Source organism: Drosophila erecta, unplaced genomic scaffold, assembly GCF_003286155.1.
Source record: "Drosophila erecta strain 14021-0224.00,06,07 unplaced genomic scaffold, DereRS2 tig00000000-arrow-pilon, whole genome shotgun sequence".
Taxonomy (NCBI): domain Eukaryota; kingdom Metazoa; phylum Arthropoda; class Insecta; order Diptera; family Drosophilidae; genus Drosophila; species Drosophila erecta.
Window position 1 is genome coordinate 10,762,755 of NW_020825194.1, and position 23,878 is coordinate 10,786,632.

Below are 23,878 nucleotides of genomic sequence, written 5' to 3' on the forward strand. Positions count from 1 at the left end.
TGCTCTTGTTACCCCTTTAACTGGCTGCAATTTTCATAGGCACATCTTTCACTGTGGACAAGCAGAAACGGCAATTTTAATGAGCAATTCTATGAGCAAATGGGTATGAGTGCTAAACTGGGGGGAATCTATTGCAGTGCGATGCGCCGGAAGTGATTGTTGAGTGGACCTTCGTCCGAATAGCCGGCAATTTCCTGTGGTATGATGCCAGACTCCTCGATGGAAGTGCATGGCCGACACATGCACTCCAATGGCGCCTTGGTCAGCACCTTCTTGAACTTGCGCTCGCCGGGCTTCACTTTGGGACAGAACAGCGAAACGGAAGCCTCCCGCTCACCAGACTCCTGGCAGCACATGCAGGAGCGCTCCATCTGCCAGATCTTACTGCCCGAGACCTAAGGAATCACAAAATGAGTGGCGAATTTGTGGCCATTCATATATCTGGCATAATATTGCGCAAGACCCACCTGGATGTAACTGGCACAGCGACCCACACAGGCGAACGAGGGAATCGGCTTGGGCACACATCCGGGATACTGGAGCACATGGATGACGGGCGTCACCTGGCAATCGTCGCCCAAGTGCGTAATATCTGGTAAGTGGATGGTAAATGGAATCCCTTAGAGCTAATATGCTGTTATGCTGTTATCAAATCCCAGTACCATTATCGGTGGCGGCCACCGCGCCATCCGGCTGAGCCGTGCAGAGCTTCAGGATGCTGACCAGGACGCAGTAGAGCAGGACCAGGACAAAGACCTTGTTGTTCTCGTGGCGGATCAGGTGGCGCAGCATCTCGTCGGCCCGACTGCTAGTGTCCTTTCGCGAGGAATGGAAAGCGCCACTTGCAGCCGGGGGGCTTTTATAGACCGACTTGGCCAGCGGTTGCCGCTCTAATGGCTTAATGCCGCTCGACAGCGTAAATTATGGCCTAATAAAGCAAGGGCCGTCCAAACCTTTTTGCCTAGTAATTGCGTACACGAAAAGGGCATTTCTCCCGCAGCGCATGACCACGACAATCTCTTTATTTCCCTCACAACCTATTAGCTAATCAGAGCCAGGCCAACCCAGAGCCCAGGCTGCCCACTGCCAGCAGCAGAACCAGCGCCAAGGAAGCTGCTCCCAGGCAGGAGCTGCCATTCCTGTCCGCCAGATATTTGACCAGTCCCTTCAGATGGCTATCCGCCCAGTTCAGGTTATTTTCCACGGTGACCAAGGACTCGGCGAGCAGCGCTTCCGATTTACCGAACAACTGGTGGTTGCTATCGTAGAACTCCTTGAGCAACTGCTGCTGCTGCCGGGTGGTGAAGTACTCCGCCATGTCATGGATCACTTCGGCCGTATGCGACCAACTCTGGAAGCTGAAAGGCAAGAAGGTTGCGTGTGCAATAAATGGATAGTGCAATGCTGGTCGAGAACTCACTCATCCGCCAAAATCACGATGTTTTCGGTTATCATTTCAAAAATCGGCTGAACCAAGTCAGGATTCTCCTCGTACATACGGGCTATGCCAATTTTCTTTTGCTCAATACTCTCCGGACTAGAGATGATCATCTTGTGGTAGTGATTCCTGTAGTCCCTTGTGCAGCCGATTGCAGCCCAGAGCATATTCTTTTCGCTGGCGCGGTTCTCCAGATAGTACTGAGCCCACACCATGTTGTAGGCATTGGAATCGGCGCCGCTGGCTGCGCAGTAGAAGGTGGCCCGGTAATCCGGCGACGGTACTTCATGGCTTGTTACGAACTGCACGTTGACCTTTGGCCTGCAATTGCTGGCCTGGTATCTGCAGAGCCATTGGATCAGTTTGTTGCGATTGGCCACATCCAGCGGCGTATCCTGGGCGTTCCAGCCAACTCCTAGTGCTTCAAAGACAGCTGCTGTGATGTCGGAAAGATATATCCGGAAGTCGGGCAGCTGTTCAGGCGTCAATCGCTTCGCTACCGTGTTCAAGTTCTCATAGACGGCATACCAGGGCACGTACGCCACTTCCTTGGCCAGGTATTCCAGGAACTTGAATACCTCAGCATAGTCCACATACTGTACTTGCGCGAAATTGAAGAGATCATCAATAAGTTGAGCCCGGTTCTCAACAGGAATTCCGCTGTAATTCGATGCAGAGATGGCCAAGCGGAGGCCTTCCCTTAAGGTGGCGTCATAAAACACGCGTTGGTAGTTCGACTGCCTCAGGTTAAGCAAAATCCAGTCGATTTGACTGTCAAAACTCAGCCAAAGTACATTAACGGGCTTGTGTAGGTATTTATATGGCGTCAGGTTGTAGAAATTGCGTTCCAGATTAGTGGTGAAAGTTATGGGCACTGTGTACTTCAGTGTAGCATTACTGCCATCGTCTTTGTTGAGCAGGAACCGCGACTGCTCCACAGTGACGACTTTGTTACCCTGTAAAGCCTTCACAGTCAACACGGGGTAGCCAACCTGCTCCGTGTAATCGCTGAAAAAGTCCACCAGATCCACATCATGGTTCTTTGGCCAGTGATCAAAGAGATGGTAAAATAGGTTATTGGGCACAGTGGTGGTCAGGTGACTGGAAACAGATATCAGTAATGCAATTAATATTCCCTTATCAACATTAAGGAACTCTTCTGGCAATGACACATGGCAGATAAGCATTTTCGCCTCTAATCAAAATAGACTCAACTCACTATTGCTGCAGGTAACTCCTGATGGCCGTGTCAAAGTTCTGGGCTCCCATGAGATTTCGCCACATCCGCACAATGCAGGCGCCCTTGGCATAGGCGATCCCGCTGAACTTGTAGGCAATCTGGGAGGGGGTTTGGATCTCCGACTCCGGACTCGTCATGGGTTGACTACTGTTCCGGGCATCCGCGCCAAAGATCAGCTGCATTTGGCGCACCACAAACTGCTCGTCCAAGTGATACTCCGGATAGAGCTGAATGGATTATGTTAAAGTGCTGCAAAAACATGTATTCGCATCCACATCCCACCTGATGTGCCATGAAGTACTCGTAGTAGCGGGCAAAGGCCTCATTGAGCCAGAAGTAGCTCCACCAGGAGAAGGTCACGCTGTCTCCGAACCACATGTGTGAGGTCTCATGGGCGATGATGCGTATGGCGTGCTCCTTATGCGACCAATCATCCGAGTAGCCTGGTTCCTGAACCAGGACTTCATCGCTTTTCAGCAGCAGCAAAGTGAAATATATTTATTTTGCCATCTTTCAACTTTCAGCACACTCACCTGTAGATGATGAGGCCCCAGTTTTCCATGCCGTTGTGCGGAAATCTGGGCGAACTGGCATACTGGAGCACGTCGTTGCCCAGCTCTGCATAGGGACTCTGGAACAACTCCTCGTAGGCTGGCACCACCTGCTGACCCACATGGTAGCTGAACTCCGTGTTGTTGTAAAACTCCGGACGAGTGAGCACTGCGAATTCACTCTCATTTCCACGGGCGGAATAATCGGCCACCATGAAGGCCAGCAGATAGGTGGACATGACGGGGGTCTCCTCAAAGCGATCGACAAAGCGATCTTGGCTTGAATCAAGGGTAAACGGTTAAGCTAAACCTATTTGATTTATATAAAGCTTATTGATTTACCTGATGGCTGTCGTTTCTTTCAGCCTGGTGTTGGCAATGGACTGATACCCGTCGGGCCGGACAACCTGCAGCTGGAACTGGGCCTTCATGGCGGGCTCATCGAAGCAGGGCAGTACCAAACGAGCGTTGATGCGCTGCATCTGGGTGAGCGCCAGCCACTTGGTTGCATTGGTATCCCGCGCCACATAGCTAGCGGAGAAGAAGCCGGCCATGTCCGTTCGTATGTGCCCGGTGTACTTGAACCCAAGCGTATAATCCTGCCCTGGCTGCGCGGCCTGCGTCAGCGGAACCCTCACCTGTTGGGTGGCGGCCTCATAAATCAGCCGGCTGATATCGATGGCCTCCACCCGTGCACCAGCCGCATCCAAAAGCCAGCATTCCGTAATGTCGAGCGTATCAGCATGTAGAATGATTTGTTGCACCTCCAACGCACCGACCACCCGCAAGGTAATGCTCACTTCGCCATCGAAAATGGTGGGCTCGGCAGAGTTCCGCAACACGCCGATGGTCAGGTTGTAGTGCGTTGGTACGACGCTGCCGTCCAGCCGATAATCAGCGGCATTCGCGACGCAGAGTAGCAGTGGACAGAGCAGCCAGGAGGCCCTAAAGATCGAACTGCTCATGGCGATCGAAGCTCGAGTACTGGAGTGTTGGATTCGGACACGCTCTGCTAGATCGCCGAAATCAGCAAGTCAAATGAAAGTCCCCTCCCCGCAAAACAGATGATTAGATTAGCGGAATGTTCAACCAGAATTCGAGATGTCGTCACACTTCTCTCAGTGAAATATTCTTATCAGCGCGCCATTGGGCACTTATTAAATGCTGTATGCCAATTATCATTTCAATTACCACTGACGGCTGCTTAATGAGTTTTAGTCAGGGAACCTATTGCCATTTTGATTTGTATAGCTTAGCACTTTAAAACAAGAGATAAAGCTAGTAGAGCCCCCGCCTGATCTCAACTAACTAGGTTTTTCAGTTCCATACGGACAGACGACAAACGGACAAACGGACATACGGACAAACGGACATACGGACATGGCCAGATCGACTTGGCTAGTGATCCTGATCGAGACATTAATTAGGTGAGCCCAAATCGCTTTCTTCTAGCGGTTACATACTTTTCAACGAATCCAGTAAACTCTTTTACTCCAGGAGTAAGGGGTATCTCCTTCAAAAGATTAAACGGTAAAAAAGTCCCTCTACTATCCATTCACCATTATGGCGGAAAGTCCAATGTGGTACTGAATACTACAATTGATAAGATGCGATAAAGATTTTGTTTTTATTTGGCTTCCACGAAAAGTGAATCAACTCAGCCAGAATAGGTGGTAAGATCGATATCTGCAAGACAACATCGTAAACGAGCTAGCAATAAAGATAGTAATTTATTAGTTATGTCGGTCAGCTTGCACTTCAGGGATAGTTTTTTACCCTCAACTGGTCTTGCACTCAAAGAAAAACCAACAAATTAAAAAAATCCCCTAATGGCTTAACCTAGTTTGATTTATTATGCGCCAGGATTCAACTGATGGTCCATACAATCTAACAAAAACTAATAACTACAATCTAATAAATACCCTTTTGCCCGTAATTTCGGTAAAACGCTAAGGAAGAAAAATAGTTTATTGTTCTAAAATGAATTTATGACCACTTAGTGATCAATGTTCCGAACTGAATCACCCTAATCAGATTGTAAACTCTGTCATATAAGCCTACTTTCCTGATCGATTTGTGGAATATCAGTAATAATTCAGTACAACAGCGGCTTATCGACAAAATGGTGTTACTTTATTGGCTGCTTTTTTGCGTACAAATACTTTATGGCCTAGGGACTACTCCTGACCCGATCGCTAATCCCTGCTCAGTTACGCAGCATGGTGACCAGGGCCACCATCAGAAGGCTGAGGGCACTGAAGGCGTTGACCATGGCGCTACCACTGCGATAGTTTCTCAGGTAGCTGCGGAAAACGCCCAGCTTGGCTGTTGCCCAATCCAAATTCTCCCTAACGGTTGCCTCGGCGGCAATCAAAGTGGCCTCCGAGCTGCCGAATTTGGCGCCATTGGCCTTGTTGAAGCTCTGCAGATCGGTCAACTGCTTCTCGGTGGTGAAGCGGGCGGCGATGTTGGATATCACAGTGGCCACAGCGGAGTAGCCGCCCATGCTGCAGAAAGAGGGCAATTATAGAATGTCCAAATAGGGGCAATAGGGTATACTTACGCATTGGCCAATGCCTCGTGCTTCTGAGTGACCAGCGCGAACACGGGACTGACGTTCTCGTTGTTCTCCGTGTAGAGAGTGGACAGCACGGAGGACTTGTCCTGTCGCCGAATCTCGTCGCTGATGATCAGATCGAAGACCTTCTCGACCAGCGCCTGTGTCTTGACGCAGCCGAATGAGTTCTGGAGCAGCGTCTCCTCGGTGGCCACGGTCTCCTGCTTGAACTTGTTGTACAGAGCCTGGAACTCGGCCTCGCCACCTTCGCGCAGACCCACACAGTAGACGGTGGCGCGAATGTTCTTGGGCACGGTGGTCAGCGATTGGAAGTAGCCCTGGGCCTTGCTGATGCAATCGGAGCTGCCGTAGCGACAGGCCCAGGAGAGGATCTTGGTGCGCAGGTAAATTTCCAAGGCTGTGTCACTCGAAGACTCATTGAAGCCCAGCTGATTGTAGGCCTTGTTGGTCAGGGTCTGAATATAGTTGTTGAAGTCAGCCGTGTCGCTTCCGAGGCGGATGGTCAGGTAGTTGAAGCCGTTGAAGGCCGATGTCCAGGGTATGTAGTTCGTCTCCGTCTCCAAGTACTCGATCACGTCCAGGGTGAGGTTGTACGAGACATAGCCAGCCCTGGCCAGATTGAACAGATCATCCACGATCTGGGCGCGATTGTTCTCGTGAATTCCACCCCAGTTAGCGGTGGCCAGAGCATGATGGATGGCATGCCAATTGTCCTCCGAGTAGGTGACGCGGTAATATCCGGTCTGCTGGATATTGACCACAATCCATTTCGGTGTTGAGGGGAAGCTAACAGTCGTGGTTCTGCTGGGACTCAGGATAAACTTTGGCGTGGCGTTCAAGAAGTTGTTTGCTTCACTGGTGGTGTAGGAAATGGGCACAGTGTATGTCAAGGATGAGTCGGAACCGTCGCTCTCCTTCAGCAGGAAACGCTTCTGGGTGAAGCTGACCGTCTTGTCGCCAACATTTACACTAATTAGTGGGTAGCCCACCTGCTCGGTGAAGCTCTTGAATATATCCTCGGAGCTGGCATTGTAGCTGGAGGTGGGCCATTCGGCCTGCAAGGCACCCAAAAGATATTCGGGCAAAGACGCCCGATACTCGCTGCAAACAGAAGGTATCCATAGTATATGCACGTGTCAAGCCAAATAATTTCCCGCTACTCACTATTTCGTCAGGTATTTCTGCAGGGCCCTCTGGAACTCATTCTCGCCCATGGTGTGCTTGATCATACGGATGATGGTGGCACCCTTGTTGTAGGAGATGCTGTTGAACATGCGGCTGAGATCGGCGGGCGTGTAGGTGTTCTCATCGCTCAGCGGATTGGTGGCGTTGGTGGAGTCCATGGCCATTACCGACTGCACCTGGTCCACCACAAACTGCTTCTCCAGCTCCCATTTGTCCTCGACCATGGCGGTGCCAAAGTACTGGAAATAGCGAGCGAAGCCCTCGTTCAGCCAGGTGTAGCTCCACCACTTGCAGGTGACCAGATCACCGAACCACATGTGCGCCTGCTCGTGAGCCACCACGGCGGCGATGGACTGGCGGGAGGCCAAGGTGGTCGCCGACTCGTCCACCAGCAGGGAACGCTCCCTGTAGGTCAACAGACCCCAGTTCTCCATGGCTCCGGCCGAGAAATCAGGAATGGCGGCCATATCCATCTTGTCGTTGCCCATAGAGTAGTAGTCCTTGTCCAGGTACTTGCCCATCTTCTCCAAAATCTGAATGCCCACATTGTAGGGGTACTGGGTCTGGGTGTAGTACTCGGGACGTGCATAAACTCCGAAGTCGTCATCCTTACGGGCCACAAACTCGGAAATGATGAAGGCCAGGAGATAGGTGGACATTTTGGGTGTCGTCTTGTACACGTCCGCGAAATATCCTCTAGAATCGGGTAAAATAAAACATGATATTCAGAACAAGGAATAACTATAACTATACTCTCGATTGGTAACCAAATCGTTGAATTCGTTAACCAATGCCAGTTCTTCAGATGAGCAGTAAGTAGTGGAAGTTCTTACTCTTCGGAGGTGGGATAGGACGAGATCAGACGGGTGTTACTGGCCGAGTTGAAGGTCCTGTGTCGCTGCAGCGTGACATCGAAGGTGGCCTTGAACTGGGGCTCATCGAAGGAGGGGAAGGCGCGACGGGAGTGGTGGGTCTGGAACTGGGTGGATCCCAGCCACTTGGTGACATTGTTGTCGTCCACATAGGAGCTGCGATAGAAGCCGTGCATATCGTCCTCCATCAGACCGGTGTACACGAAGTGCAGAATATATGCCGTATTAGCCGTCAAAGTATTTGATAACGTTAGCTTCGTAATATCCGTATCATCGTTCGCTGCAAGGTTACTGAATGGGATGACCGTGGGATTGGGCACTGCGGCTGTTGGCTTCTGCCAGAACTCCCTGACCGAATAGATGAGGTTTTTCGAGTGGATGTAGACTTCGTCTGTGGTTTTATTCGAGATCACCTCGATAAACACCTCGCCGTCGAAGGTGAACCTCTTGGAACCGTCGGTCTCCAGCAAATACGGTCGCAGCGTAATGTTGTAGTTAACCGGTGTGACGAAGTCGGGCAGGCGGTAATCCTGTGGAGCAGTGGCGAACGTCGCCGGCGGCTGAGCGTCCACGGCCAGTTGCCGAGTTCCTGCCGAGGCCAAGGACACACAGGCCACCAGGAGAAGGGCCACTCGCAGGGCAAACATTCTTCCTGCTGATGAAACATTAAAAGGAATCAAGCTTAATGATTGTGAGTGCGCATTTAACGAATTTTTTACTTCATTAGTTTGAAAATTATAAAATTATACTTTTTTAAGCTGGCAAAGCAGAAAATATACCACTTATTTTAGCCCTAGTACGTGTCCTCCAAGCTTTTTCAATTTTTTCAAGGATATTTGCGTTGTACTACACTACAGTGATCACCACTTATATAATCACTATTAAACTCACTTTTCAAGGGTTCGATCGCGCGCCTTGGACTAGAATTAGTATTTCGCACGACACTCGGCCAGCGTTTCGATTCGAAAACTAAGTGACTTTTGGTTTGGGCCCGGTATATATGGTGAGCGTAAAGCGTTTGCCGGCTTTGCCATTATCGGCTTATCTGCAAACTTAAACGTTTTATTTCGGCCCAGATAAAGTTCGCCTAGTCTATAGATTAAGCTGCGATAGCGATAAGAAGGCATAGCGCTGATTTACACACTCCGCCATCGGCTACCAATCCAAACTGGCATTTTTTCTTTTTTTTTAAGATTGCCAGGCATAAATGGCATAAATGCTCCTCCGCCACCTATGGTGCATTGCACCCAATCTTATCGAGCGTTGCAGTCTCTCAAGGGAAAATGGTTGCTGATTTTGTTTGAATGCAAGGTGCTTCATAAGTAATAGAATAAAAATGAATAGGTTTGTCAGTTTTAGCAGCGAGTGACATCTTTTATGAACATCCCGAAGATTGTCGCCTGTCCCAGTTACTATCTCTTCGACTGGATTAACTAACGATATCGCAAAATGGCTTATCAACATTTGAACCACATTGTGTTACATATATTGTACTCTTTTAGGAACCTTTTCCCCTTATTGTTGATTTATGGGCGCCCAAAGCAAATCAAAACTTGATGGCAAGCGCCATTAAGGCTATTATAACTATACTTATAATTATACTATTGAAAATGACAACCGCCGATTATAAAAATGAACCCCCACTCAATTGCAGTTGAAAATGCCAACTTCAATTCAAAAAATTCAGCAAAACAATACCAATTGGGCTAAGATTTCGTGGACACATGGATTTAGTTGCCAAGGCTGATTACGCATGTATTTATGGCACCATTGTGGTCGTAAGAACACAGTCTTCTGACGTTGCAAAAGAGGAAATTTATGAGATCATCAGGCTTATCTGACCTCTTCGATCCGGCAACTCACGACCATAAACCTATGAAGGGAATTGTAAATTCCCAGGAAAAGCAAACAAGAGTAGTAGGGAACATACGGAATTTATTGCGCGCACGAGTGCACATCTATAACTAACTTAGGATCCTAGGAGCGGTTCTAAAACAGCTTGGCGGCCAAAAGGCAGGCAAGGATGGCCACAATGGAGGCGCTCAGGGCGGAGCTGCCGCTGCGGAATCCAGCGACCCAGCTCATCAGGGGATCCCTGTTGGAAGCCAGCCACGCGTAGTTGGCATTCACATTGCTATCCACGCTAGCCTGCAGAGTGCTGGGCACATACTCGGAGTTCTTGACCAGGTCCACCAACTCTTGCAGGGCGGTCTTCTGCTTGTCGTTGACCGTATAGGCGGAGATACCCACAATGTCGCTGTACAGAGGATTAACGCCACCAAAGCCGGAGTTGAGCTGGCCATACTGCTCCCAGTTCTCCTTCAGGAACTCAACGGCGACCAGCAGACCCACCTCGCCGCGGGAGTAGACCGGACTCAGCACAGTGATCCTTTCCTGATCCCTCAAGCCCTGCGGCTCAATGCTGCTGGACACGAACTTCTCCAGCTGGGCGGCGTTCTGGGAGCAGCCCAGAGCGGAGATCAGAAGACGACGCTCGGCCTGGTCGTTGGAGTTCAGCAGCTTGTTGAACACAAAGTCGAAGGTCTTGTCATTGGCCTGCTTCAGGCCGTTGCAGTACACCTGCGACTGCAGATTCGGCTCGATCCTGGTGCCCTTCTCCACCAGAGCCGTCAGCTTGGCCGTGGTCTCTGTCAGACAATTCTCCAGACCCGCCAGACAAGCAAGGTTGATCAGCACATTGCGGGTAAAGGGCACCAAATGGTGGTCACCTTTGTTGTCATTCACTCCGAACTTGTCGAACTGCTGGCTCACCAGTTCGCCGACGTAGAACTGGAAGTTGCCGTAATCCGCATCTCCGCTCAAATAGCGGTTGAGCAGGGTGATCACCGTGTTGGTGGCGGACCATGGAGAGTACTGATCCTCCTGGGGCAAGTACGTCAATAGCTCCAGCAATGTGGCATGGGGCACACGGCCACTGGTGACAAAGCGGTACAAGTCATTGATGAACTGGGCTCGGTTCCTGGAATCGATCTTGTGGGGACGAGTGGTCAATGCGTTGGTGATCAGTTTATAGTTTTGGGCATCGTAGAGCACGCGGTAGTAACCAGTGCTTTTCTTGTTCAAAACCAACCAATTGGTCGGGTCCAGGCCAGCGTTGATGGTAATCTCGGACTGATTGAGCAGATAGTGAGTGGCCTCGGTGTTGCGGAAGTCGGGATTGGAGAAGTCGGCATAGTTAATGGGCACATACCACAACTTGTCATTGGTATAGTCCTTATCGTTGGTGTACACCGACTGCTTAACTGTAAAGTCTCCGGTCTCGTAGTTACGGGTCACGGTCAGCAAAGGAACTCCGCCCTGGTTTGTCCAGCTACCCATCATATTATGCACGGTTGCTGGCACTGCATAGTCCTCCTCGACGGCAGCCTTGGCAATGCCATCGAAGAGCTTGCTGGGATTGGCAGCAGTGAATTGACTGGACAGATGGAGATTATGAACACGATATTAGTGACTGTGATGGACTTTAAAACTTGAAACCTACTTATCGACCAGGTAATTGTGTAGGCCGCGTTGGAAGACGGTGTTGGTCAGGGCATGGCGCCACATGTCCAGAACGGATCCGGCCTTAGCATAGGAAACGGAGTCATAGAGCAGGGCAATCTCCGAGGGCTTCTGGACGAAGTGGCTCATGGGTCGGGCATTGGCGCTGGCATCGTTGACCAGAGCGCTCTGGTAGGATCCAGCGTGGAAGGTCTGGAAAATGTCCCACTCGGGATAGGCCTGTAGTGGACATTAATGGACTAATTAGATAAACAACCGGGAGTTCTTCGATTATAAACGTACCAGGTCCACAGCCAAGTTCTCGAAGAGCGTGGCAAAGCCTTCCTTCAGCCAAAGGAAGCTCCACCACTCGATGGCCACCAGATCACCAAACCACATGTGGGCATCCTCGTGCGCCTCGATGGTGGCAATGTTCGTCTGCGTGCTGGTAGTTGAGTTCTCCGTGTTGTACAACAGGTACTCCTCACGGTAGGTGGCCAGACCCCAGTTCTCCATGGCTCCGGCGGCAAAGTCAGGGATTCCAGCCTGATCCAGCTTGGGCAGTGTATAGGGAACTCCAAAGTAGCCGGACAGCCGCTTCTCCACCAGCATTCCGGTGGTCAGAGCCCACTCCTGCTCATGCTCGGTTCCCTTGCGTGAGAAGACACGCTGTGGCAGGCCATTCAGCTCACCCTCCGAGAAGACAAACTCGGAGACAATAAAGGCCACCAGATAGGATGGCATATTCACGGTCTTTTGGAAGACGGTCACTCCAGCGGCGCTATGGAAAATAACAATTAATTTATGCATCCATTCAAGCGCTTGTGCTGATATCACCGTATCTTCGTCATAAACCCATGACGACAAAGACACGGTGGCATACTTTAATGAGTATAAACATTTTAAAACGGCCATATTTTCAAATGAAAATCAACCAATTGAATCATGTCATGGACAACAAATTACCAACCTGCTGCTAGTGTCCACTGGCATGTTGCTGATGGCATTGTAGCTGGGATCGTGCTGAATGGTGATGGTGAACTGCGCCCTCTTCGAGGGTTCATCGTAGCAGGGGAAGGCGTGGCGTGCGTCGGTGGACTCAAACTGGGTGGTGGCCAGGTACTTGGTGTTGCCCTGCTCATCCGTGTATGTGGACAAGTAGAATCCTCCGTTGTCCTTGCGCAGATGTCCCTGGTATTTGATCGTCAGAATCCATGTGGTGTCCTCGGGAAAACTCAGTCCCGTCTTGCTGAAGGTAAGGAACTCGCGTTCCGCTTCATATTCGTATACTAAATCCTGGGCCACGGCTCCAGTGACTCCCTGCTGAATAATGGAGGCCGTAAAGTTCTCCAGCTGGCGGGCATGGACCACGATTTTCGAGGTGGTGCTTGAAACGCTCAAGGTTATGGCCACGGTACCATTGAACACGGTGTCTCCCGTGTGGACATTGGTGCTCAAGGACACGGCATAATGACTCGGGATCGTATCGTTGGGGAGGCGGTAGTTGTCCTCGTCAGCGAAGGGAACCACCGATCGCTGCATGGGGTTCTCCAGATGTTGCAGGTTGTCGAAGACCGGGTATTGGCGCACCACCGCCGCTTGGGTGGCGGAAATGGCCAACAGAAGGACCAAGAACAGGGACATGCCCCCAACCTGAACGCGACTCATGGCGAAAACGCGAGAAGACTAAACTGCCAAAGTCCGGCGAGCCACTTTTAAGCGAGGCAGTGCATCTTATCTGGGAGCAGGCATAAAGATTACTCCAATCTTGTTACCCATAATGACCGTTACCAGCCAAGCACTGTATTATAAACTACTTTGGGTAGTAAATCAAGTATGGCACCAGGGCTTGATGAATTTGTATTTTCTGCAGGGTTAGTAACAATCTAACAATAGTTGGTAAGATAATGGCGAATAAGTGTGGGCATTTCAAGATAGACGCCCTGATAGAAGTCTCAAGTTGGTGAACTGGCCTTGATCTGATATTGTTAGCTGATTGTAAGGGAATGTTCTCACTCACCTTTAAAAATTATTTAACTCTATTACTATAATTGATGATAGAATATTATCTAATAATGAAAACAGCAATAGGTTCTGTACAAAACACGATCTTGAAAAGTAACAGTTATAACTAAAGTGGTCGTGCTGATATGATAGTGAAATATACACTCCTTGTTATCTATTATGGTACAACAGACTCCTCAAGTTCGCTCTTGAGATAAGGAAAGGCCCATTAATCTGCATGAAATTACTCAGCTATATGTGCAATACTATGCAACAGCCAGACATCTTCTAATAAATGGTAAAACCATTGAAACTGATTAGAAAGCCATTCAATGCGATTATTGTTCTTGAAAGTTCCAAATCACTAACTGATATGAGCACGTGAACTCCATAAACCATTCCAGCCATTGTAAATATCCACTTGATAATCGAATTTCCTACTAATCTCAACTATCAATCCTTTATGGATGCCAATGCCATTCCCGGAATAGCGATAAGATTGACCAATGCGAAATGTGGCAACTAAGCAATAAACCGATCGGTTCAGTTTCCCAACTTCCCAACGATACTTTGAACTTCTACCACCAGCGGACTCCAGTCCCAGCCCAAAACTCCCAGTATTATCAGTTCTATTTTCGATGTTGATTCATATTACTTTACTGAATTTATGTTTAATACTTGACCACATGAGTTATCTTATTATAGCCTGAACAGCAGCAGAGCCATCGCACTGACCAGGATCATGGTGATGGACGAGGTCAACGAGGGACTGCCGTTCTCCCTAATGGAAGCTTCGATCCAGTTGAACACTGGATCGCGATTAACTGCCAACCAAGCGAAGTTGGTTGCGATTCTGGACTCAATGCCGCTGCTCAGATCGTCATGGACATAGCTCGGACCTTCAGCCTTCACAACATCCACCAAAGCGTTGAGCTGTTAAGAAGTTAATAACAATAAGTTAGTAAATTAGGAGCCTGATTTCTATTTCAAGTGGAAAAGGAAAACATACCCTCGTCTTTTGCTTCTCACTGACCACATAGCTGGCAATGCCGCGCAGCGCGGAATCCAGGGGCTTTGCAGTCTGCGAAAGCTTCGCATATGCCTCCCAGTTGGTCTCCAGGAACTCCAAGCTGGCGGTAAGACCGATTTCACTGCGGGAGTAGGCCGAGTTCAGCAGGGAAGTGCGCTCCGAGTAGATCAAGCTATTGCTGGCGTCCAGGGAAAGTTTCAAGAAATCAATCAGCTGTTCCGTGCTTCCTGAGCAGCCCAACGAGGAGATGAACAGGCTGCGATCGGTGTAATCGGAGGAGCTCAGAAGATCTGACTGCACCCGGCTGTAGATGTCATTAGTGGTGGATCGCAGACCAGCACAGTAGGCTTGGGTCCTTAGTGTGGCCTCAATGGCAGTGCCATTGTATAGGTACTCGGATAACTTCTTAGCCGACTGGTTATAGCAATCGGTGGATCCCACCTGGCAGGCCAAGCTGACCAGCACGATGCGCAGATAGTTGTTCAGGTAATGCTCGCCGGGAATCTCGTTAACTCCGATTTTATCAAAGATGGGACTGATCAGGCCCCTAACGAAATTTTGGAAGTGGTAGTACGAATCGTCGCCACGCAAGTAAGTGTCGTAGACGCTCAGAATAGTGTTGGCAGTGGACCAGGGAGCATACTGCTCCTCATTCTCCAGGTAACCCAGCAGCTCCAATAGGATGCTGTGGCTCAGGCGCTCGGTGTTGACAAACACGTACGTATCGTACAGCAGTTGAGCCCTGTTGCGCGGATGGAACCTCCAGGGCTGGGACTTCAGTCCGGCCGCAATGAGGGCATAGTTCTGCACATCGTACAGGGTGCGATAGTAGCCGGAGTTCTGGATGTTCGCGAGTATCCAATCCTCGCTGGAAGCATCCACATCCGAGATCACGGTCTCTGCCACATTAAGCAGGTAGTGTGTGGCAGACGTGTCACGGTAATCGTACTTCTTGGCGGTGGCAAAGTTGAGTGGCACATACCAGGTTGCGGTATTCGCATCAGATTTGTTCGCCACGTAGCGCTTCTGGGTGATCGTTATAGTGCCTGCCTCGTAGTTACGGGTCACTGTGATCAGGGGATAACCGGCCTGTTGGGACCAGCTGCTGAAGATGTTGTCCACGCTGGTGGGCAGCTTAAGGCCCAGTTCATCGGCCGACTCCTGGAAGGCTGCAAACAGATCCCATTCGTCACAGGAGGTATATTGGCTGAGTGAGAAGAAAACAGAATATGTACGTTAGATATTTATACATTACAGATTCTAGATATTTATACATTACAGATTCTAGATATTTTTGCATAAATTCATAATATGTATTTATACAGTACAGATTCTGAATTTGTATACATTATAGATTCTAGATATTTATGCATTACAGATTCTGATATTTATACATAGCAGATTCTAGGTATTTATACAGTACAGATTCTGGATAATTATACATTGCAGATCCTAGATATTTATACAGTACAGATTCTGGATATTTATACATTACAGATTCTAGATATTTATGCATTACAGATTCTGGATATTTATACATTGCAGATTCTAGGTATTTATACAGTACAGATTCTGGATATTTATACATTACAGATTCTAGATATTTATGCATTACAGATTCTGGATATTTATAAATTACAGATTCTGGATATTTATACATTACATTCCAGATATTTATTAAAGATTTATTAAAGATTGGTACTCACTTCTTGGTCAGGTACTTGTTCAATCCAGTGCGGAAGACCTTGTCCGTCCAGGCGTTCTTGAACATGTACAGTACACTGGCGGGCTTGGCGTAGGAGAAGGTGTTGTACCGGCTGGAGATCTCGGACGGGGTCTGGACGTAGTGCGTCATGGGAACGGCCGAACCTATGGCGTCGCTGATTAGAGCGCTATTGTAGTCGCTGACGTGGAAGATCTGATAGGTGTTCCACTCTGGGAAAGCGATGTCGTTTGATTCGTACGAGAAGAGGGTAGCAAAACCCTCCTTGAGCCACAGATAGGTCCACCATTTCACGGATACCAGATCGCCGAACCACATGTGCGCGTACTCGTGTCCAATGATGTTGGCAATGTTCGTCTTCAGGTTGATCGTCGAGTTCTGCTTGTTCCACCACATGTACTGCTCACGGTAGGTGGCCAGACCCCAGTTCTCCATGGCACCGGCAGAGAAGTCCGGTATACCAGCTTGGTCCAGCTTGGGCAGGGAAAAGGGAACTCCGAAGTAGCTAGCGAGACTGGACTCCACAACCAATCCGGACCAAAGGGTCCACTCCTGCTGATCCTGCTTTCCCTTGCGCGAGAAAACCCGCTGGCGGATTCCATTCAGCTCTCCGGTGGTGTACTCATAGTCGGAGACGATGAAGGCCACCAGGTAGGAGGACATCTTAGGCGTCGTCTGGAAGGCGGTGACTCCCGAACTGAAAGGCAAACCTTCAATTAGTTAACTTATTTATCTGTCTACATGCAACCTATCAGTTGCAAATGTATCTAGCAGTGTCAACACTGCGTATGAGTAATGTTTCATTTATGAATGTGTGCTATAGCTACACTTCCATTATACAAATCTAGACATAAATTTCCATAATACACACCTGCTGGCAGCATCGTTTACGGGCATGTTGCTGATGGCAGTGTAGGAGGGATCGTGGTGGATGGTAATCGTAAAGTTGGCTCTGCGGGCAGGCTCATCGTAGCAGGGAAACGCGTGACGGGCGTTGGTGCTCTCGAATTGTGTGGTGGCCAAATAGCTGGAGAAATTGTAATATTCATGAGGTCTCTGTTAAACCGATAATTAATCTTTATTTGTGCACCGCGTATCATCGTACTAATCACAGATTGAAATGATAACCCAAATTGGGTGATAAGAAACTAGCCGAAAGTACTCAATCAAGTTATTAGCACGATAAGCTCTTGTACTTGTGCACCCATTCCCTAATCCATTGGAAGGCTACACAAGTGCACTTTGCTATTAGGGTTAAGGTTAAGTTCAAAGCTTGTAAATATTTTTGTTGTAATATTAAAATCCACTTACTGCACCTTGCCCTCATCATCCCTATAGCTGGAGATGTAGAAACCGCCCATGTCAGATCGGTGGATGCCCTTGTACTTGATGGTGATGGTCCAGTTGGTGTTGGCTCCAAACGGCTCACCAGCGGTTGTCTTCGTGAGGACGAGGAATTCGCGCTGCAACTCGAGGGTTACAGTAAGAGGAATTGCAGTGGGCGCGACCGCATCCCGGCTGATAATCGAGGCTTCGAAGTCCGACGTCTGGCGGTAGTGAAGCGTAATACTCGAGGTCTGCTCCAAAACACGTATGTCGATATTGACGACGCCATTGAAAAGGTTGTTTCCGGTATGGACATTGGTCCACAGTTCCACGTTGTAGGCCTCCGGTTCCGTATTATTCGGCAGTCGGTAATTGCCAGCACTATTGTCATCCACGCGGGGAGTGGCTAGGAGGGCGGCTCCCTTGGTCTCCAACTGTCCATCGTCCAGGGATAATGGAGGGATCAGGTGCGCCTGCAGGCTGCCTGCTGTCAGGAGCAGGATCAGCGAAAGCGAGTTCAGCAGCCATCGTGCCATGTTGGCTGCTCCGACAAAGACACTTTGTTATTGAGCGACCGCCGTTTGGACGCGGCTTTTTTATGGACTTGGCCATATCTAATCCCTAGCACCGATAGCCATAAAGATTGTTGCGCAATACTCGATAAAACCGGCAAAGCCCCGGTTATTGGCCCAGATTACACCTGGACAAGTCAGGTGTGAAGTTTAATTGGGCTGTAAAGCGATTAATCTACTCCGGTCCCAAAGAACTCGGAAGATGGTGCTCAATGGTGCAAAAATTCCCCGCACCAACAACTATTTAAGTGATTCAGTAGCGTAAGGCTTATCAAAATTAGCAGGATAACAATGCTATTCCGTTAATCTAATTCGTATTTTTAGTTTCATCATTGGGCGCAGTAAAATTTTGAATTATGACTTCGTCTGGAACGTGTAAGAGCCTTTAAGTACGGAAAAGTGCAAGCTGTTATAATCAAGCGCCATAATCACCACAGTCATAAATACTCGTGAAAAGCGACAATAAGTATCAATTAAGCTGACGAGGGGGAATAAATATTTCCAATGGGTATGCCTAAATATTCGGTAATTATTGTACGTAAACTTTCAAACTCAAGTAATAGCTGTCTTCAGTTTTTCATATTTTTATACAGTATGCCAAGTAATTATCAATTGTGCTTTTTAACAGTTTCTTTAATTGCTTTTAAAATGTATACCTAAACATTCAGTACTTATTGTAAGTCAGCTTACAAACTTAAGTAATAACTGTGTTCCGTTTTTATATTGTTATGCCAAGTAATATACTAGTAGTACTATACCAAGTAATTAACGATTTATTGGGCGTTAATGTACAATGTATAACTCATAAATTGTTAATAGTTGCTTAAATTGGTATTAAAAAGTCAGCATTACCCATTAATATGCTTCGCGCAAAGAAAGCTGTAGTTTTATTATCGATCACTCTTGTGTTTTATACTTTCTTATCAATTCCCCACGGATACGTATTCAGAATGTGTTGAAAAGCTCTTCGGATTGAATGATTTGAGTCCGACAGTATTGTTTTGAAAGAATTAATTTATTCGTAATTAAGCTTGTACTTATGTGGAACCTAGTTAGACCAAGACAATGGTCAACTATACATATCAACTATTCGCAGCGCACTGCGCAACACCCGAGTCGCCTCCTTTAGGACTCCTTGAGGACGACTTGACCCATTGGCCGCACTGAGGGAGGCGGACAAGAGGGCGTCACTACTGCCGGACGCCTGAGGAAGCTCGTTTAAGAGCCATTTGTGGATCTGCTGCTCGAACTTGTCCTGGAAATTTTCGGTGATCCTCATCTTTTTGCCCACCAGCGGCGAGTCGGCCTCGATCAGCGTTTGGCTCGAATTAAGACCCTCCTGCAGCATGTGGTCCGCAATAGTCTGTCGCAGCCTCTCAAACTGAAATAAATATATTTTAGCAGACAAATAGGATATAAAATAAAGGGCCTATTTACCTGTGATCTCTGGTGCCTGGGTACAAATCCGGCGAGCTGTTTAAAGTGCTCCACAAAGTTTGGTGCCCGACAGAGGAACTTGTAGTTGCGCTCGATATACTGCCAGATGACCGGACGAGAGGCCAAGTTCGATTTGTATATGTAGAGGAGATACATTAGGTCTTCGAATTCGGAAAGGACCATATGGGTGGAATTTTCACCCATCAGACCTTCCAGATAGTATAGCAGATGCCGATGACTCTGCGTGCACCGCAGGGCATAAATAATGTCATCGTAGTACACCGAACCGCGATCGATTTCCTGCATCATATCAATTACCCTTTGAAAGTCCTGGTCGCTTAGATACCGCACTCCCATGCACAACACGGAGTCGATAACGGCATGGTAATCCGATTCAACTCGTAAATAAATTTTATCAATAATATACTCCTTGGCCAGGCGACGTGTGTATTCCAGGCACTCCGGCAGATCCGCAGAGCAGGCAATCTCCAGTATCCCATGTGAGATGCCATCTTCAGGTAGATTCACACCGTGTTCCACATAGACGCGTCGAAATGTCGGGCCAATCAGGAGGCGCACAAACTCATTGAAGAGGCTCTGTGAGGAGGTGCCGTGCAAGTTGCGTGTTAGGCACTCAATGGAATCTTGCACCTGGTTCCAAGTCAGCACATCCTCCTCGAACTCCAGGTACTTCAGCATCTCGAACACCACTTCCATCTGCTCGATCTCGTTATGTTCGATCAGGGGACCGAGATCTCGAAAGAGGCCCAGTCGATTTATGGGATGGATGACCGAGTGATTTGTCTGCAGCTGCCTGGCAATGGCCATTAGATTATCTGTATCGTAGCGGACGAGATAGAAGCCGGTGTGCTGCTTGTTCACTATTATCCAATCCTTGCCGCTGGCCTGGATCTTCAGATCCTCCAGTGCTACTGTGTACTGTGGTTGGGGTGGCATAAACATATCCACTTGGGTGTCCTCGAAGTTGGGTGACTGTGTGGTGGCAAAATTGATTGGTATCCACCATAGCTCAGGCTTCTTGTGAACCGATCGCTGGCTAAACGTGATGGTGTTGTTCTCGTAGCTCCTGCTGACCACCACAATGGGCAGCCATTCGCTATGCGTCCAGGAGAGCATTATCTCCCTTATCCGGGACGCCCACGGCTGCTGGGAAAAGTACTCATCCTCCTGGAGCTCCGACTGCAGGGCATCGAAGAGGTTCAGCTCATTGGCCACGCTATAACGACTGGGCGAAAGAGCAGAGCACCTTGACCCATGAGTTCCAATTGACCAGTTCGCGAGGCCGTTCTCAAAAACTTACTATTTCTCCAGGAAGTGACTGATGCCGCGCACGAAGGGTTTCTGACGAAAGGCGTGATGGAACATCTTGATCACACATGCACTCCGCTTGTAGGAGATGATGTCGAAGACACCCATGATGTCCTTCTCACCCTCCACGTAATGGGACATTGGATGGACGTCATTGAAGCTGTTGTAGCTGTAGGCACTTTCCGCCTCGTGGTTTATAAACATGTCCATCATTTTGTCATCGGGGTAGATCTAAAAGAAATTGGCATAGTTGTATGAAGAAGGAACAATAATCTTTCATTACTAACCAAATCAGTAATCACATAGCTGAAATACGTGGCGAATCCCTCGTTCATCCAAGTGTATGTCCACCACTCCGGGGACACCAAGTTGCCGAACCACTGGTGTGCGATCTCGTGGTTCTGGGTGATCGTGTCCAGCTTTCGTTTGTGTGTATCCACCGATAGGTTTTTCAGCAAATTAACGTCCTTGTAGGTGATGAGACCCCAGTTCTCCATAGCTGCTCCGTAGTTCTTCTTGAGCGCCACGTGATCCAGTTTTGGCAAGGGATAGGAAATCCCGAAATAATCCTCGAGTGCAGCCACAGTTCGCACTGCATTTTTCAGTGCAACCTGACCCTTTTCCTTGGAAGTTGGCGAGGTGTAGATGCTTTGGGTGATCCCACGATATGTCTCAGAAATGCTCCCGAAGTCGGAGATCACAAAAGCCACGAGGTAGGTTGAAATCGGTGGTGTTGTGTGAAATGAGGTGGTCTTCAAGTCACTGAAAATACACAGAAGAGTTTAATAAGGCCTGAGATATATAATTATACACTTACCCATGAGAAAGTACTTCCTTAACTGGCATATTGGATATGGCGGAGTGACTGCTTCCGTGGGTTATCTTAAGGCTGAAGTTCGACTTAAAACCCGGCTCATCGTAGCAGGGAAAGATTTGACGACCATATGTTGGCTCACATTGCGTGGCGGCTATGTATCTGTAAGATTAACATTAACTGGGTCAATTGGCCTGCGCGCAAAGTGAAATCAAAGCATGATTAATAATGATACTATTGTACTTGTTGCCAAGAGCCATTGCTGTCTGCTGTCTGGCTAGAAATTAGAATTTAACAAAACCGCTTCGGTCCAAAATTCCCAATCCCATTTACAGATCATTGAACGCTTGACAAAAAACCAGTCACAGCCTGCGGCTGCCGGAATGATCAATCACATGGAGAACCTGCTCTCACTTCCACGGAACAATCGAGGCGCGTTATTCCCAACCGCCAAGTCGTGGGTCATGCGAATAAGTTGCCCAATCGGAATCAAAACAAATACAACCGTATGAAACACCGTCCGTTTATGTGGTTGTTTCACTATCAACGGCGCACTGATAAGATGCGACTCCTAATTGGTGACACAGTCATTCGCCTTCATGAAGAATACCCCCATTGAGCCCCATTGAGAAAACTTAACATCAACATCGTCACCCAGGTGACGCGTCCGGATCAACCGAATCCGCCATATGTGCGACGATCATCTACCATATGCAAACACACATATATATACGTCTGATAGCGATAAAGTCCGAGAGCGTTGTCTACGCCAGCGAAGTAATTAAAAAGCAATGCCAAACAAATGAAAATAATAACAAATTAAAAGTGAGAGCGTAGGCAAACCGAAGCCCCGGCACAAAATGCACGCCGGACCTATCTGCGTGTTATGTAAGATGGGCAAACTTATAATCTGAGTAAGCGCGTGCTCGCTACTGGCTTAAGCGCTTAAAGTTCATAAGCGGATAAGATATCCAGCTGTTCCTAAGGGTTAACGCACTTGAAGATAAACTATAGCCGGTAGCTTATTTTTAAACACAAAGGAAAAAAAAAGGAGAAAGGAAGTGCGGCAAAAGAAAAGATATTTTCTACACTTAACAAAGTCAACTAGAGGATTTCCCGCTCTTTGTGGCCACGGAAGATATACACTCACACGGTGCGGTTGCTTTCCTCATCCCGATAATCCATATAGTAAAGTCCGGCTGGACGCGATGCCATAATAGCCGTGTAGAGTATCTCCAGGCGATATTGCTGCCCCTCCTCGAAGGCCTGGTAATTCCCAGTGGGGTGAATGATGAGGAAGGCCGCCCTGGGATGCAGCGTATGTGTTAGATCGTCCACGATCTGGGATCCTTCGGCGGTCAGCCGGTGCACAGTAATCTGAATATCGGTTAGGTTTTTGGCGTGCAGCACTATCTCGTTCGTTGAGTGCCGGATGGCTACGTCAATGGTGGCATTTCCGCTGAAGAGCAGCTGGCCCTTGTGAATGTCACTGGATATGTGCAGTTGGTAGAACAGCGGGTAGGTGGCGTTGGGCAGTCGCAAGGATCGCTCCCTTTCGCCCTTGGATCCGCTGACCAGCAGGGCCAGGGTCACCCATACCACCACTACCGAAAGCCGCGCAATCATGGCGATACGAAAATCGTGGATCGGATCGAAAAGTGTATCTGCTCGCGCCCTGGCAACCGCAACTCAACTGAGCGACGGCTACGAGCATGCCGATGGTTATAGCTAAAGCCTCACCAGACCCGATTAGATAAGCGGGCAGACTGATCGATGGGCATTTGTATAAGAGAATACTCACATGTACTCACATATGCTCGCAAGTGGGCAAACAACTCGATTCGCTTGGAGTGAGTCGCACTCTCGAGGGAGCGGCATTGAGCAGGTCACGGTGCGGTCCTTGGCACACTAACAACACACACCCCGAATGCGGGCTTTCCACCAGAACGCACTCTTTCCCTTCAGCAGGTGGTGGTACTCATCCCCTGGGGTATGCTGGTACTATCCTGCGGCTGTTTCACTTGGGAGGACAACCCCAATCAACCCCTGAGTGTGTTTAGTGCATGATCACCGGTTTCTTGCAGTGCAACGGTATTTAAAAAATAGTTCTTACACATTTTTTTGTTTTATTAGCTTATGGGTAAAATATCCATGTGTATTTCCTCTATTGCTTCTGAGAATGGTTCTGAGTATTACTGATTAGGAACGACCCATTTGTCATTTCGGAGATTATCAAGAGTACCCCTAATATAATTGTTGGCGGAACACTCAGCACCTT

The 23,878-nt window shown here is 48.5% G+C and overlaps 6 protein-coding genes across 6 annotated transcripts; all 6 read right to left on the reverse strand.

Annotated features, from left to right (window-relative positions):
* Window positions 1-49: 49 nt before the first annotated feature.
* LOC6556112 (bursicon) lies at window positions 50-900 on the reverse strand. Its single transcript, XM_001982935.3, has 3 exons — window positions 663-900; window positions 468-592; window positions 50-395 (listed from the first exon to the last, which is right to left on the reverse strand). Exons 1-3 carry the CDS (start codon window positions 790-792, stop codon window positions 129-131), a joined length of 522 nt encoding a protein of 173 aa, XP_001982971.1. The 5' UTR covers window positions 793-900; the 3' UTR covers window positions 50-128.
* An 86-nt stretch (window positions 901-986) lies between these two features.
* On the reverse strand, window positions 987-4,212 carry LOC6552945 (aminopeptidase N). Its single transcript, XM_001980986.2, has 6 exons — window positions 3,572-4,212; window positions 3,212-3,508; window positions 2,961-3,147; window positions 2,658-2,905; window positions 1,421-2,539; window positions 987-1,358 (listed from the first exon to the last, which is right to left on the reverse strand). Exons 1-6 carry the CDS (start codon window positions 4,192-4,194, stop codon window positions 1,049-1,051), a joined length of 2,784 nt encoding a protein of 927 aa, XP_001981022.1. The 5' UTR covers window positions 4,195-4,212; the 3' UTR covers window positions 987-1,048.
* A 1,128-nt stretch (window positions 4,213-5,340) lies between these two features.
* LOC6552944 (membrane alanyl aminopeptidase) lies at window positions 5,341-8,851 on the reverse strand. Its single transcript, XM_001980985.3, has 5 exons — window positions 8,756-8,851; window positions 7,826-8,519; window positions 6,972-7,688; window positions 5,793-6,908; window positions 5,341-5,736 (listed from the first exon to the last, which is right to left on the reverse strand). Exons 2-5 carry the CDS (start codon window positions 8,509-8,511, stop codon window positions 5,436-5,438), a joined length of 2,820 nt encoding a protein of 939 aa, XP_001981021.1. The 5' UTR covers window positions 8,512-8,519; window positions 8,756-8,851; the 3' UTR covers window positions 5,341-5,435.
* Window positions 8,852-9,788: 937 nt separating this feature from the next.
* LOC6552943 (aminopeptidase N) lies at window positions 9,789-13,138 on the reverse strand. Its single transcript, XM_001980984.3, has 4 exons — window positions 12,336-13,138; window positions 11,669-12,146; window positions 11,367-11,605; window positions 9,789-11,300 (listed from the first exon to the last, which is right to left on the reverse strand). Exons 1-4 carry the CDS (start codon window positions 13,031-13,033, stop codon window positions 9,854-9,856), a joined length of 2,862 nt encoding a protein of 953 aa, XP_001981020.1. The 5' UTR covers window positions 13,034-13,138; the 3' UTR covers window positions 9,789-9,853.
* An 870-nt stretch (window positions 13,139-14,008) lies between these two features.
* LOC6552942 (aminopeptidase N) lies at window positions 14,009-18,029 on the reverse strand. The gene is made up of 5 exons (XM_001980983.3): window positions 17,434-18,029; window positions 16,994-17,149; window positions 16,106-16,819; window positions 14,379-15,606; window positions 14,009-14,302 (listed from the first exon to the last, which is right to left on the reverse strand). Exons 1-5 carry the CDS (start codon window positions 17,982-17,984, stop codon window positions 14,069-14,071), a joined length of 2,883 nt encoding a protein of 960 aa, XP_001981019.1. The 5' UTR covers window positions 17,985-18,029; the 3' UTR covers window positions 14,009-14,068.
* A 987-nt stretch (window positions 18,030-19,016) lies between these two features.
* LOC6552941 (endoplasmic reticulum aminopeptidase 2) lies at window positions 19,017-23,325 on the reverse strand. The gene is made up of 6 exons (XM_001980982.3): window positions 22,751-23,325; window positions 21,604-21,762; window positions 21,074-21,548; window positions 20,779-21,017; window positions 19,458-20,703; window positions 19,017-19,401 (listed from the first exon to the last, which is right to left on the reverse strand). The coding sequence occupies exons 1-6, from the start codon at window positions 23,224-23,226 to the stop codon at window positions 19,090-19,092; spliced, it is 2,907 nt and encodes a 968-aa protein (XP_001981018.1). The 5' UTR covers window positions 23,227-23,325; the 3' UTR covers window positions 19,017-19,089.
* Window positions 23,326-23,878: the final 553 nt, after the last annotated feature.